We start from the raw sequence: 15,283 nt of genomic DNA, 5'->3' as shown, positions 1-15,283 counted from the left end.
ATTTTTGCTATTCGAAACTATCTTTTTTGATGTATCGTTCTGCAGTCCAAACAAATGCAGAGTCCTGTGCAATTATTTCTCCTGGATTCATTTCCCAATGACCTCATCCCTGCTGCAGTCAAGGGAAGGGAACATATGGTTCTGCTGATCAAACAGCAGTCAGCGTCTCTCCCCTCTCCTTCTCCCCTTTCGATATCAAGTGTGACCAATTTGTTGGAAATATCTACCCAGAATCAAGGCGTAGTCAGGCTTAAGTATGTCACTGTCTGGTCAAGAAGTCCAACCAACCAGAAAACTAACAATTAAGACTTTTTGACACTCAGTTCCAGTTTTATAATCTAATATGCGCAGCTAGTTCCTATCTTATTTGTTTACTTGCTACAGAATTCATCCCAGTATAGAATGTATGCACATCATGGGTTGTAAATTATTGTATCAATTTACAGGACAAAGAGTTTTCAAACTTTCAATCATCATTAATGTGACCTCAGTGGCTCTCTTAGACCAGGGGTAGGCAACCTTGGCTCTTTTATGACTCATGGACTTCAACTCCCAGAATTCCTCAGCCAGTGTGGGGGAACTATGGCCCCTTCATGACTTGTAGACTTCAACTCCCAGAATTCCTGAGCCAGCATGGCTCAGCTTGGAAACCTCTCCCTTTCCCCTCAGCATGGCTGGCTCAGGAATTCTGGAAGTTGAGGTCCACGAGTCATAAAAGAGCCAAGGCTGCCTACCCCTGTCTTAGACCATCCCCAAATATTTTTATAGCACCTTTTCCTGCTCTTTAAGGACATTTGCAAGTGATGGGGGCCCTTGCTCTTGAAGGCCATGGAGGGGGAATCCAGTGACGTCTTTCATCAGGGAGAGCTGCCTATTTGGGCACCGACATACACAACTGCCCAGGGTGGTCCTTTACATCATATCTAGCAGGTGGAGTTAATTTTTCCCAATATTAGCAATTGTGTGAATTGACTCCACTCATCATTTTTTAAGTTTTTTAATGAAATGATTGGTATATCAGAATCTCTGAAAAATATTACAAAATGTTGTGCTGTGAAAAGAACTATTTTTCTCTGTTTAACCAAGAACGGATTTGGATAAATGATGCTTGAAGACGTTTTGACAAACATGCTGCTTCATTTTTTAAAATGATATTTGGGCCCATTAATTTGCCTTGAAGTATCTTGTTCTGATTTTTATCTTAATTTCTGATCTATGACGGTACAGAAATTAATAATAACAAAGAAAAAAAATCACATTGCTGTGAAATTTTGGCATTATCTAGGTATTTATAATGATGCTTGGAGCAACGGAGCAACAATTCCTGGCCTTCTCTAGCCTGATGACAGAGAATGGCTGACGTGCAATGGAAAAGAAATAAAGCAGAAAATAGGAAGTAAATACACTAGTAACTAAAACCAATCCTCTGCAAGCCAAAACTGCCTCTTGTTGATTAAATGCTTTGGTCTGGCTTATTTTCAATGAAAATAGTAGCATCATAAAGTTGGAAAGGGATGCTTAGATGATTAATCATTGGTTCCATTGTTAAGCTGTTCTTTTTGTGAGGAAATATTTCACCATTCAACTGGAGTTGGCCTCCATTTACCTGAAGGTCTTATTACATGTCCTGCACCTAGGGACCAGAAGGAATAGGTCTCCATTTTCTTCGGTCTGGCTTCTCATCAGGCAACTGAAGAGTGCTATCCTATATTCTCTTTGGCATTTCTTTCCAAACTAAGCATATCTCTGTCCCTCACTTTCTCCACGTATTGTTCAATTTCCAGTCTGTGGATGTCCCTCGTTGCCCATCTCCTCACCTGTTCTGATTTCTCTATTTTTTTTCCCTTCAAGTCAGGGCCCCCAAACATTTGAGGCCTGTTCTTGGAATTTAGGAACCACCCGCATTTATTTTCTAGTTGGTTCCATTAGATTTCCTCAGCCCACTCCTTTAGTCTCTCAAAATCATTGTAAATTTTACTGCTCCCTCTTTAACACTAGCTATATGATTTGCATCATTTGCCAGTCTGACCTATTATTTTTCCGCTGAGCTGATGAAAAGTTGCAAACCCCCCCCCCCAAAATACCCAGAATAAAACCCACAAAGGTAGAGGTGATGTAAATGGCACACGGGAAGGGGGGGGGGAAGGGAAAAACGGGAGGTCAAAACAGGCAAAAGAAAAAAATGGAAGTGAAGGGGAGGGAAATAAAGGGAAGGGAAGGAAGCCAAAACCACACCCGTCAAGCAACTCATCCAAGCGACGGCCGTCCTCAGACCATTATTGTCCACTATTTGAGTTTGCAGCCATTTGTATTTAATGCTCATTCTGTCTTTTGTTCTTATCTGTAAATGCAATTCGATGCAGAGAGGAAAGGGAAACCTTGCTTTTAATCAAATAAATTTTGCATCCCAAATGGGACTGGCCTGTCCCACCCGTTCTGGCAGAGGAGGCATGCTGGGGGTCCCGTCAGCCAAGCAATTTTGCTGGTGGGCTCCAGGAGAAGGGCCTTCTCTGCCCTGGCTCCTGCCCTCTGGAACATCTTGCGCCCCCCCACCTGAGGTGAGACGGGCCCCCACCCTGCCCGATGGCCTGGGGACCCAGTGGGGGAGCTTTGCCCCGGAGGGGCTTGATTAAGTTCAGTGCCACCTCCCTCCGTCCCACCCCAGACATCCTGCTCCCTTCCTCTCCCCCATCTGTTAACTGTAACTTTACTTTGGTTTGTAATTCTATTTTATTGTTTTTAGAAATCTTTACCTTTTCTGTCTTCTTGCTTTTAATGGTTAGTCTAAGCCAGGGGTAGGCAACCTTGGCTCTTTTATGACTCGTGGACTTCAACTCCCAGAATTCCTGAGCCAGCACGGCTCAGCTTGGAAACCTCTCCGTTTCCCCTCAGCGTGGCTGGCTCAGGAATTCTGGGAGTTGAAGTCCACGAGTCATAAAAGAGCCAAGGTTGCCTACCCCTGCTCTAAGCCATCCAGAGTTGCTTTGAAACAAGATGGGCGGCAAACAACTTTAATAAATGAACGAATGAATGAATAGATAAATAAATAAATAAGATCGTATCCTCACCCTAAGTTCTCATTTACATTAACAGAAAAAAGCACAGCTGATTGTAAACCCAGGGCTTTCCAGGAACTCCCAAATTCCAAGTCTCATACAAAATTTCATATTTTAAAAGAAGGGAATCAGATTTTGCTTAATGATGCTGTGTGAGTTTTCCTCAGAAAGATCACGTCTTGCATTCCTAAAAACATTACATTAACATTCCTGTTTTCTATATGTAATCTAATAATTTTTCTCTTTCAAGCTTGCAGTCCCCAAAGAAATTACATGGAGATGTTTTAAAGCGGAGAGAAAATTAAAAACCTTCCCTGCAACTGCTTGCTGCAAAAATCAAGGGCACACGGGAGAGCAGATTCTCTGCATCAGTGTGTTAATAAATCTATTTTAATTTTCTGAAAGCGAACAATTTTATCACTTGTACAAAAATATCAAGGAAAATATAAATAAACATCAGTTTAACTAATGGACTAATTTGATATATATATCAGATAAATGGCTTTTCCCAAATGCTTATGTTTATAAAGTTTGAAAAGAAGGTAAACAATTTTAAATGTATTACTTTAAATAAAAGGCAGGTACTGAGTAAAAATGATCAAGTTTATAATCAGAAAACCTATCTTCATTTAAATTTTAAGGCAGTTCAATAAAATAAACCTTATTAAATAAAAATTATGAACATCAGCAAATGAAAGCCAAAGGTGACTTACATTTCTACAATATCCTTCATCTCTGTATTATAAAACATTTTGCATTTGTGGGAGCTTCTCTGGAGAAACCGTCATATGGAAAGATGAGTTTAAGCATATAAATGAAGCAATTCTATTCTCACTTTAGGTAGGTGTAAATCCCGGCAACGAGAGGGCAGTGTGGAGTGTCGCAGTTTTCCCAAGAGCTTAGCAGTATCTCTCGAAGGGAGGAAAAAAAACACCATTTAGGCGCATCCAGAGCTGGGATTCATTAGAAATGAAACATTGCAGACTTGTCACTGATCAAATTAAAACAGTAGACATTTTTTAAATAGTGGGGGAAAAAGCAAACCCTCGAAAGAGTGTAACTGCCCCTATTCAGGAGTGTCTTCTAAACTGGTTGTTGCAAGTTTTGATCTGCGCCTTCTCCTTCAGTAGCTTTTTGCTTCTAGTAGGGAAGTCACAATGCTCTCAATCTGATATTCATTTACTTGAAGGCTGTTTTCTGTGCCCCTTTTGCTTCCTTTCGTGAAAAGGAAGCAAGCAAAATATTTCTTCTTCTTCTCCTCTGCTCATTATTCAGACAACATGTCTCTTGCGCCTAAGGTGGTGACTCCATCCACTAGTTAAGTGGCCGAGAGAAGGGCTGGCTACAGGCCATTTGTTAGCTGTTCAGGTGCCGTCCCATGGCTGCCTCCATCCTTTATTTCTATGCCTTTTCTTTCAGCTGATGGATTTATGCAATGGCTTTACAACCTACTAGGGGAGGAAAACCCATTTTTCAATTGCTCCGCCTGGCTAATACAACTCACCCAACCTAACAGATGTCTTACTAATACAACAATATTCATTTATCTACGTTTCCTTTCTTTTTCAGATGGATCGTGTGAGGAACAACACGGGATAACTCTGCTTAGGGGGACAATTAATATGGAGCTTTTCACCTTGTCAGTTTTATTTCCCTTTCTATATATACACATAGGCATATGTACGCTGACATCCCATAGTACACATATGGGTCCTCCAACAGCTGTTATCAGTTTATTTCACAGTTCCCCTGAGAAAGCTGGGGAAATCTGCCCGCGTAGCCATCATCACGCAGAAATGATTGAGAGGGCCTGCTTGAAAAGATGCCCAATCTCTAATGGCCCTTCAGCTCGAGGAATGGGCTGGCGTTTAACCACACAGTCCCCACCCAGAAATGGTCCACTTGGAGAAGTGGATCATCTATTCCTTGCCTTGGGAAGATTTATCGGCTAATCCTCACCATGCTTATTACTTAGCAGAAGAGTTAAAGCAGACGAGGAGCATCCCGGCGTGTCTGTATGTGCTTGAAAGACACGTCCAGCAACAAGACGGTCAGCTGGAGAGGGTCTACATTGGCCCACTCTCCAGCCCATCCCTTACAGTATGGCTTGGGATACAAGGGAAGAGGACCACCTGCTGGTTAATCACTTTCACAAAGGGGGTTTCTGGGTCTCATTTCCCCCCCCCCAAATGATCTGATTGGCTTTGGGCCCAGACGTGCCTAAGCACAGGGGCAAGAGAGCAATGCCGCTGGAGGGGAAGGCCCTGCTTTTACACTGAAGTCCAAGATCCTCACTTTGGGCCAAACAAGCAAAGTATTAGTATCAGCTGCTACCACCAGAATGTTAACATGTAAGGTGTCAGTATATTTTTGATCCGTTTTTCCCCCCTAAGGAATCTTACCTGAGCCTGAAGCCTAAGCATAACAAGGAAAGATCTGAATAAACATCCAGACAAAATGGACATATTTGATACGCCAAGTGTGTCAGTTCACATAGACAGATGGGCATACAGCACCAATGGCTGGTCTCCGCAACATTCTTGTCCCCTGTGTGCCTTCAAAGCCAAAGTGGCAGACCAGTGGAAGCCAATCCTTCCATTTGGCTGGTATCAGCTGCCATTTCAGCTCTTCCCACTCAAATTTGTTCTTCCAGTAAACGTCTCATATCATCATTGTGTAATTTGATTATGTAACAAGAGTTATTATCTGGGTTTCTTAATGCTTTTATTTTGCCTACAAAATAAGGATCCTGGACAGATCCTGGGCTCTGTTCCTCACAGTACCCCAGTCCAGGATTCCTCTGGATTAGAGGCAACTGTGCTATTGGCCACAATGTCTGAGGTATGGTCTGGTATGACATCACAAAGAGACTTGCTAGCATCCAGCACTGTTAAGCACACATGTCTCATTACCAGGGACCTTTATTCCAAGGAAAACTGTGGGGATATATCTGGAAGTTCCAGCTGGCAATAAGGAATTTTATGGGGAAAAAACCCAGTTAAAAAAAATAGCAAAATTCTGTATATCTGGAAATGAGATTATTGCACTATACCTCTCTATGTTTTCAAATTCATCTGATCTGACAAGCAACCTTGCAAACTTTCCATGGACTTACAAATAGTGAAGGACAGGCCTGATCAATCAAAGCTTCAGTGGAAATCTCAATGAAACAGGTTAGACGGGAAGGTGAAGAAACATGGCGGACGGTTTCTGCATTACTGCTAAAAAAACTGCCTAAATGTCTACAAGAATTAACTCAAAGAAGGCTTTGTCTTACCTTGTAATACCCAGCGACACACATTTTTGACCTCAAAACCCCAAAGATTTGGATCTGTAATGTTTATCTTGGATTTCCTGAGGAATTAGTATTGCAATGCTAACATATGGAACGGTTTGTTTAATTTTTATTCTGCACGAGTAAACCTGCTTGCAGGATTTTATCTACACAAATCTTTATCACTGGTGACAACCCACAAGTAAGAACAAATGTGACGACCTTGAAGAGGCAGGGTAAGGCATTCTCACAATTTACATAGAGTATGCATGCATTACATAATGTAGGAATAAAATTTGTTCAGATTAAATGAGCAGGCATAAACACACATGGCAGTCTTACAATTATTTCTCCAGTTCAGACCAGGCTTTCAAACCATGTATAACTGCTGACAAATCTATGTGATCAGTATAAGGAATTTCTACATCAATTTAAATAACACTCCTGGATTGTGCTCCAAGAAATTAGGAGTTTTTCCAAATCTTAAGAAATGTTCAAAATATTTCTCAGAGAAATTATTCATGAATACTTTTCTTTTGGGGTTGGCAATTGTGGCTAGGGAAAATTAGTTGTAAATTTAATCCTATGTCTCTCTCCTATAATTTAATATAGGTGCTAACTAATTCTGGTTATGCTTTCCCAAAATCTATTTCTTCTAGTTTATTGTCAAGAAAAGTGTGGATTATGTAACACAATCAAATCATGTAAACCTCATTGTGGTTTGTGACTAACAAATCTCTGGTTAGAAGGGCAGTTTGAAAAGCAAAGGATGGGCACATGGGATAAATTTAACTTTAGGGATTTAGCAAGCATTTAGCAATTTAACTCGGTTTGCTTCGAGGCATTATAAACAGGTTTTGTAGAGGATATACATAAAGAAAAATGTGGAAACTGAAGAGTAATTGCAGTCCAATTTATGTATTAGTTGGTATATATAAGTTAGAGAAGGCTACATTAAAATGAGACCCATATCAATCTCACCCATATTTGCTGTCATAGTAAACAGTCATTTATACATTCATTGCACAGGTTAATTTTGTAAGTAATAATGATCAGATGAATATAGAAGACCTACAGTAAGCCAACCAGCAGTGACATTATTCCCCACCCCCCTTAATTAAGAATTAGGACATTCTTAAACAATGCATCTGGCTGGCTACTTTTCCTCCTTGCAAGGAAAAAAAAAGCAACCTTAAGTAAACTTTTTCTACCATTCTACCCAATGAATGGCAAAACCGGCGAAGGGGGTTGGTGAATCTAATATCCAACAAATTGAAACAGGTTACATTTTGCCATTGGTTGAGCCCCCTCCCCCCCCTCCCAAATCCACAAACTAACCAGCCAAACCTTTTTTGCATTTCCTTGCGGATCTTGTACCTCAGACTTCAAAACCTAGCCTGGAGTGATTGGCCAGTCTTTCGGAGACATTTTGCTGAGTGGGAATCCCTTGTCCAATTTCCCACCCTGCGGGGAAACAAATCCTGAAGACGTGCTCCGTCCTGGGCTCTGCGTAAGGTGGGCACGTGTGTGACGTGCTTTCTATGGCGTGTGTCTTACCTCCGACTGATGGCCGGCTCTGACGAAAGCACAGACGGGATCGAAGGCTCCCGTTCCACAGGCCAGCAGGTGCGTTCGGTTGTATCGGTGCAAAGCGCAGATGTGATTGGCACATTCCTCCTACGGGGGGGAGGGGGGGAAAGTAAAAATATAGAGGTAAAAAGTAGGTTGGTATTTTTTTAAAAAAGCAATTCTATTTCTTATTCCTGTGACATCATTAAGTTTTTAGTTTAGGCCAGGGATCTTCAAACTTGGCCCCTTTAAGACTTGTGGACTTCAACTCCCAGAATTCCTCAGCCAGCATGGCTGGCTGAGAAATTCTGGGAGTTGAAGTCCACAAGTCTTAAAGCGGTCAAAGTCTGGAGACCCCTGGTTTAGGCCAAGCTTGTAAAAATACGTTACATCAGCAGAACCTCTAAGAGTTGGTGCCAATACCTCTCCACTTCTCTACCCGGTATCTGCTAGGACCATATGGCCTGGCCTGCAGGTCTTCAAGACCTTTTAACAACAATCCCAAGGAAAGTGGAGTGCAGCTACTAGCTGGCCAAGGGTTATGATTCATGAATCAGCTCTCATGGTTCTTGAGTAATTGGGAGCTGGCTATTCAAGAAGAGTAATCAATTCCCAGGCTCTTCTGTCTTGTTTTTAATCTCTTTCATGTTAATCTGGCTTCACTCTGCTTGAGGAGATTATAAGAAGGGGGGGAAAATTAAGCAATCTGCTGTGACAATCCAGGTACTGAAGGGGAATCCCTGATGAAAATCCACCCTCAGCCGTGGAAGGTCGCTGGGGGATCATGGCCCGTTCGTGATCTTTCAGCCCACAGACAATGGAGAAAGGAGAGGGGGATCCCTTCCTTATGGAGGAAAAATAGGAAACCTGTAACCAAGAAAGCAACTGAGAAGGAGCATCTTTATTGGACACTCTGTGTAAGATCACTGAAGGAGAGATGCGAGTAAAGGAATAAAGGAAACAGATGGATATTCACAATTACCCCATTTGTTATACTTTCTAGTGACAATCTCTGCTGGTCCCTTGCATTCTTTTACAGTTAAATAAACCCAAACAGTCAGATAAAAGGGGTGTCCCATTACTGAACTGGTTGTTTTCGGCCTCAGAGTGGGATGTTGCTCAGACCAGATTAAAACAAGACCCTTCGGAACTCGTAATTAGCAGGCAAAATTCAGCAAAAACACAAGGAAAGTATTTCACAGTTAATACAAACCATAGATCTTCCTTTGATTGTGCATTCTTCCACCTGCTGGGAGCTGCTGGGCCAATGAATCTGCAAGAAAACAGGGCTCCATTTAGAAGCTGGTGTAACTATGCAGTTTTCTCATTAAATGTTAATGCAATACTTGCTTTTCATAAGCTTTCTTATAATTCAAAGGGTTATTATCACTATTGGCATTACTGAGGAAGTCTGGGAGTTGAAGTCCACAGATTTTAAAGTTGCTAAGGTTAAGAAAACACACTGCTCTAGACAACTGCAGTCTAAAGTTGGCCAGATTAATAAGGCAAAATTATGCGCCAAACCATTCTTCCCCGTATGGGGCACTGTGCGTACTGGCTGAGCAAACCTTCTTGTTATAAATGCTTCCAAATGCAAAGCCTGCCCATAAATCCATTAATAACACCTTCTGGAGAGCTTGATTATTCTGCCCTTGAAATAGGAATCCCTCATCCTTTTAACCAATCTCTCTTTTGTTTCATCATTCAAACGTAAGATCGCGTATAAGTATATTTCTCTCTTCTGTTTTGGCATGATTTCTATGTTGCCGCAACTAAGCAGCAAAATTCTGTTTTATTACACTGTGGAATCCCTTAGCAATTTGCTGGGTGATGTTTCTTTTCATTATCAAGAACTAACATTGGAAACTAGTGTTTGACGGAAGTACTGGATGACAAAAATATGAATGTAGTATGTATGTTTCCTATCCTATCTTCTGTCTGTCTGTCTGTCTGTCTGTCATCTTCCTATGTATTCTCTCTCTCTCCCCTTCTTTCCCTTCTCCCCATTGAATTTATATGGCCTCCCAACTCATGGTGACTTACCTAGGTGGCTTATATAGGAATAAATATTAATGTATATTTAGGTGTTCATTTAATTCTAGACATGGATACTAAATCAATCAGCACATAGCAAGCATGTGAGGAATATGGTAGCTTCTCCTTCACGCAGTGGTCAACTCTTGAGTGCAGTGGGAGTTGTGCCAATGTAGTCTTGTAGGATCTGCTAATAACAGAGCAAAGAAGAATCTGACCTAACAGGAAAATAAATAAATAAAAAATATTAACAGAGGAAAAATAATGCCAGATTATGTGTTCCATCAGAATCTCCTAAAAATCAGAAAACCTTGATCCAGGTTCACAGGGATAATCAGTTTTAGTTATGATAAAATCAGTTTTCTCAGCTCTTCTTGGAAGTACATATAAGTGATGTTTTATAGAGAACATCTGGAAGTATCTTCTCCAGATTCCCACCTCCAGAAATTTGGCATGTGATGGGCAAAAAAATATAATTTTGTATTAAGGAATTTTGCATGTTATGGTAGGCATCTGATGTATATGTATATGTATTTGGATGTGTATTGCTTTCGTGATATGTATGTATGTGTGTGTGTGTGTGCGCACGTATATCTCTATATCTCTATCTCTATCTCTATCTCTATCTCTATCTATTGCTAAGCACATTGATTTGTGCTTAGAGTGTAAGCCGCCCTGAGTCTTCGGAGAAGGGTGGGATATAAATGGGATTAAAATAATAATAAAAAAAATCTATCTATCTATCATCTATCTATCTATCTATCTATCTATCTATCTATCTATCTATCTATCTATCTATCATCTATCTATCTATCTATCTATCTATCTATCTATCTATCTATCTATCTATCTATCTATCCATCCACACACACGCATACACATATCCCTATCTATACAAGTTTATTATACTGGTGGGAATCAAACCAATCTATTCATAGTCCTGCCCGACACAAATTCTAGATCACCAATCTTCACTTTCTCTTTGCCAAAGAGTATGAAGTTAAATATCTTGCAAACTCAAGAGTTTCTCACCAGCCAGTTATTGAGCCAACAAATGGATTTTATCAAGGATAAATCCATCTTCTACTTGAAGAAAGCTACTTGGCTAATGTTCTTTTGTACATATATACAGACAGCCCAAAAATAAATTTACAGTTCTTTCATAATGCAGTGCCTTTTCTTGACTGCTAGTCCTTAATTGCTAAATATTTTCCACATAGAGAATGCAAGACGAGTTTGTACTATACAGAAAGCCAGAAACTAATTGATTATAAATGCCTCCCCCCCTCCACCCCATGATTTCTCCTTCAAGATATACAAACTCTGAAAATTACTCAAAATGATTACATCCATGGCTTGGTACTGAGTACTTGCCAGGATAAAAAAACCTTTTGGCAAGCTGTCAATCATAACAGTTTACAGAATCATAGTCTGAAGTATTTTCTACATTTCATCAGTAATTGTGTTGCATCCACCATAGTTTATATTTTAAAGTGAACAAAGAAAGATAAATAATTCATGTTTTGGTATCTATGTTGAAATGACAGGAGCTCGCTAGCCTGCTAGATCATATGTGGAATGGGACGGAGTGAGATGCCAAACAAAAGCTGTGCTGTGAATCCTGTGCTGAATCAAGAGAGCTGGGCTGTCAAAATCAAGATAAGTCATCATCCCGGTCTATTCTTCATTAATCGGATTAGAATATTGTATTTGATTCTGACGACTGCATTATGACAAGGATATTAATAAAATGGGGCTTGTCCAGAGAGAGGAACTAGGATGATAATTAAGGGAAAATATCTGAGGAACATTTGAAGGCATCTTTCTTGGTACACTTAGTTGGAGGTTATGATTGTCAGGAGTCACACCATTGGCCGGTTTCTGATCTCAGTAATTTCGGTAACCAAGGGGCTGACCGATATATGCAGGTGGAGTTCAGAAAGAATAGGCTTTCTTGAAGGATGAATGCCTGAAGTATTTAAATTGTCAGTTGACTGAAAAACAAATCCTATTGCAGCCTCTGCACGAACAGAGATATATGGTCAGTGAGGCTCTCCAGTAGAAACTGGCGTGCTAGAGTCAGGGTTATAAACCAAGAGCTTGGGAGTCAACCTTGTTTGGGCAAACCACTATCCAACCTTGGGCCTGATTTCCTTCTTATTCTGACAGACCGTTAGCCTGGTCTAAGATTCCACTCTGATTCCTGGATCTTGGATTTGTCTGCATGGAACCTCAGATTGTTTGTTTTTTCTGAACTCCCACATTCCTGTGTAACCCTGAGATTAAGGCCTGTTGTAGAGACCTTAGAAGTGACCTCCTGAACTTGTAATTGTTGGCCCAGGATGGAGGTCTGGCTGGCTTGTAGAAGACTGCAGGGACACAAAGATCAACTGATAACTCTCAGGTGTGGGACAGAATTAAGATGGGACAGAATTAAATTGTTCCAGAAGACAGGAGAAGAGACAATGGGTTTTAATTCAAGGGGAATGATCAGGAAAGCTTGTCTAGTGGTTAGAGATGCTCAGCAGTGGAATCAAGGATCTTGGGAGGAGATAGATTTTCTACTGGAGAGGCTGGAAGGCCATCAGCTGGGGATGTTGCACTAGATCAGGGGTAGGCAACCTCGGCTCTTTTATGAGTCATGGACTTCAACTCCCAGAATTCCTGAGTCAGCTATGCTGACTCAGGAATTCTGGGAGTTGAAGTCCATGACTCATAAAAGAGCCGAGGTTGCCTATCCCTGCACTAGATGATGTTCAAACTCCTTACCAACTTGCCATTTTATGAGGACAGCCAGTTTGGTCTAGTGGTGAAGGCTAGAAAGTGGGGTGAGTTCAAGTCCCATCTTGGGAATGAAAAAAAAGCTGGGTGACTTTGGACCAATCACCAGGAGATGGTGAGTTCTAGTCCTGCCTTAGCCATGAAAGCCAGCTGGGTGACTTTGGGCCAGTCATTCTCTCTCAGCCCAATCCATTGAGTTATTGCTGTGGGATTGTTGTTGAGGGGAAAAAATAGGAGGAGGAAAGTGTGTTGGATATGTTTGCTGTCTTGAATATTATTTATTATTATATATTATTTATAAAAATAATAAAGGCCGGATACACATAAACAAAAATGATTCGGCGGAGAAATCTAAGGCTATGTAGAGCAGAGGCCGGCAAAGGAAATGATTTCCAGACCTCCTTCGTGTGGTTTCCCAAGTCCCACAAAAGAGGCAAGATTAAAGCTGAAAAGGGGGCAGGGCCCACGGGTTCTAAAGTAAACAAATTAAACAAACAAATTGAACCTTATCAGAATCCATTAATGAGATAAGTTCTTGTGCACCCATTTCCCTCTGAGTCTGTTTCCTTTCTCCTGCTCTCATTCCACTAATGAAATCGATTCAGTACGATTACTTCTGATGCATTTAATTCCCCCCTCTGTCTGCTTTGCCCCATCCCATTCCCATCAGTTAACCATTATGAATTCAATTAACTAGAGTAAGCATGATTAATCCCACAATATTTAATGCACTCCCTGCTTATTTAGTGCACTCCAATTCACTCCAATTCACTCACTGAAAACCACCAACGGCTGCTGTTCTCTGGCTCTCTTTCGCTCCGTGGGTACAAGAGAGATCAAAGTGTTTGGGGTGGGACCGTTTGGGAAGTCCAGTTGAACCCCACCACCACCCCGGTTTCAGTTGCAAGTGAGTGGCTAAGCCCCCACGGGGTAGGTGGCATTTTGTACTATTCCCTTTTGGAGTCCTGCTGATTTTATCATTCATTTATTCGAGTATTTACAGCTGCAGCTGCCCATTGATCTTGAAACCATATATCCTGCAAATCCGATAAAGATCTTTCTTTAAAGGTTTTCATACTTTTAAAAACGGTAAATGGAAAAGACTGGGATTTTAAACAATTCACAATGTGAATCAATAAACCGGTGCACTCTAACTGGCTAACCCACGGGGGCAAACTGCTGTTCCCAAAGTAGCTGAACTATATGTACCATGTGTGCATCCTATGTGTACCTACTTTGGGGCAGAAGAAACTTTTGCTCTTGGACGAGAGGATCTGCTTGGCAGAAAGGAGCGACTCTCTCACCTCTTAGGGCAGGGGTAGGCAACCTTGGCTCTTTTATGACTCGTGGACTTCAACTCCCAGAATTCCTGAGCCAGCATGACTCAGTATGGAAACCTCTCCATTTCTCCTCAGCATGGCTGGCTCAGGAATTCTGGGAGTTGAAGTCCACGAGTCATCAAAGAGCCAACGTTGCCTACCCCTGTCTTAGGGTATCTGACAACAATGGGGCCGTGGAGGAGGCTAAACAATCAAAAGGGATGTCAAACACAAAAAAGAAAATAAACAGCTATCTCTTGTTTAATTACGGTAATTCAGTGAAAAAGTTAGAAATGTAATCTGCCGGGGTAATGAGCTGCCACGTAATGAATATTTTGGAATGAGCCTGCTCAGTCAAAGCTCTTGAGGGTGATGCTCCTTAAATACCATGTCTAAACACTCGGAAATCCAAGCCCCCCCACCCCCACCCCCCTTTTTCCTCATGCTTCAAAAACTCAGTTCCTCCATTAGTGTAGGATATGTAAATTGTACTGTACCTCTCTGTAATTTTCACTGACTCGGTCTAAGCTGAGAGAATATATCAGGTTTTTTCCTCCAATAAACAGCCGGTCTTGATACTCGTCCACAAGCATTACATGAAGCCCAAGCGATCCAGACGGACTATGAAAAACTGACGTTCGGTTCATATTCCACAGCTCTGAAATGCAACCAGACTAGGCGTTACCAATACTGATACAGGGATGGGACACCGGCAAGGCTACGTTCTTCTAGATGTTAGGAAAATAGCTGCCCTCTCTTTACTTTCAAAATTCTCTAGAAGGCTACTTGCAGGTTATCTTATTTCTGTACAACCAAGCATCAATGCATACAAAGATTTTATTCGCAGAGTTGCCGAATATAAGAGTGGGAAAGCACCATGGAGGTCATCGAAACCGGGGGTCCCCAACCCCCGGTCCGTGGACCAGTATCGGACCGCGGCATGCCAGCAACCAGTCTGTGCAAACAAGGAAAGCCCCATCCGTGGGACGCAAGCAGCATGCAAAACCACGCCCCCTCCGGTCCGTGGAAAAATCTCTCTCCACGGAACCGGTCCCTGGTGCCCAAAAGGTTGGTGACCTCTGATGTAGATTATACCTGACCAGTGCAGGAATCCTGCACTACAGCAGAAAGAAAGAAGTATGCCCTCAGAACGAGTCTTCTACATCTGAGGGGTCCTTGCTGTTCTCTGAACTTGCTTGTTTTCTTGCAGACGTTTCATTACCCTAACTAGGTAGTGCTAGCAAGGAGTG

The 15,283-nt window shown here is 41.6% G+C and overlaps 1 protein-coding gene across 1 annotated transcript in view; it reads right to left on the bottom strand.

Annotated features, from left to right (window-relative positions):
* Window positions 1-15,283, bottom strand: part of SEMA3E (semaphorin 3E) — a gene marked incomplete at its 3' end in the record, with an annotated part of 128,768 nt that overhangs the window by 41,719 nt on the left and 71,766 nt on the right. Inside the window, exons 2-4 of the mRNA XM_081331003.1 lie at window positions 14,531-14,691; window positions 9,113-9,172; window positions 7,888-8,007 (exon numbers count right to left, since the gene is read on the bottom strand). Of these exons, the coding sequence (XP_081187129.1) occupies window positions 7,888-8,007; window positions 9,113-9,172; window positions 14,531-14,691 (341 nt within the window). The remainder of the gene's footprint in view (window positions 1-7,887; window positions 8,008-9,112; window positions 9,173-14,530; window positions 14,692-15,283) is intronic.

The sequence above is a fragment of the Vipera berus genome (genome assembly GCF_964194415.1).
Source record: "Vipera berus genome assembly, chromosome: 6".
Lineage (NCBI taxonomy): Eukaryota > Metazoa > Chordata > Lepidosauria > Squamata > Viperidae > Vipera > Vipera berus.
This window is presented reverse-complemented; position numbering and strand designations above follow the sequence as displayed.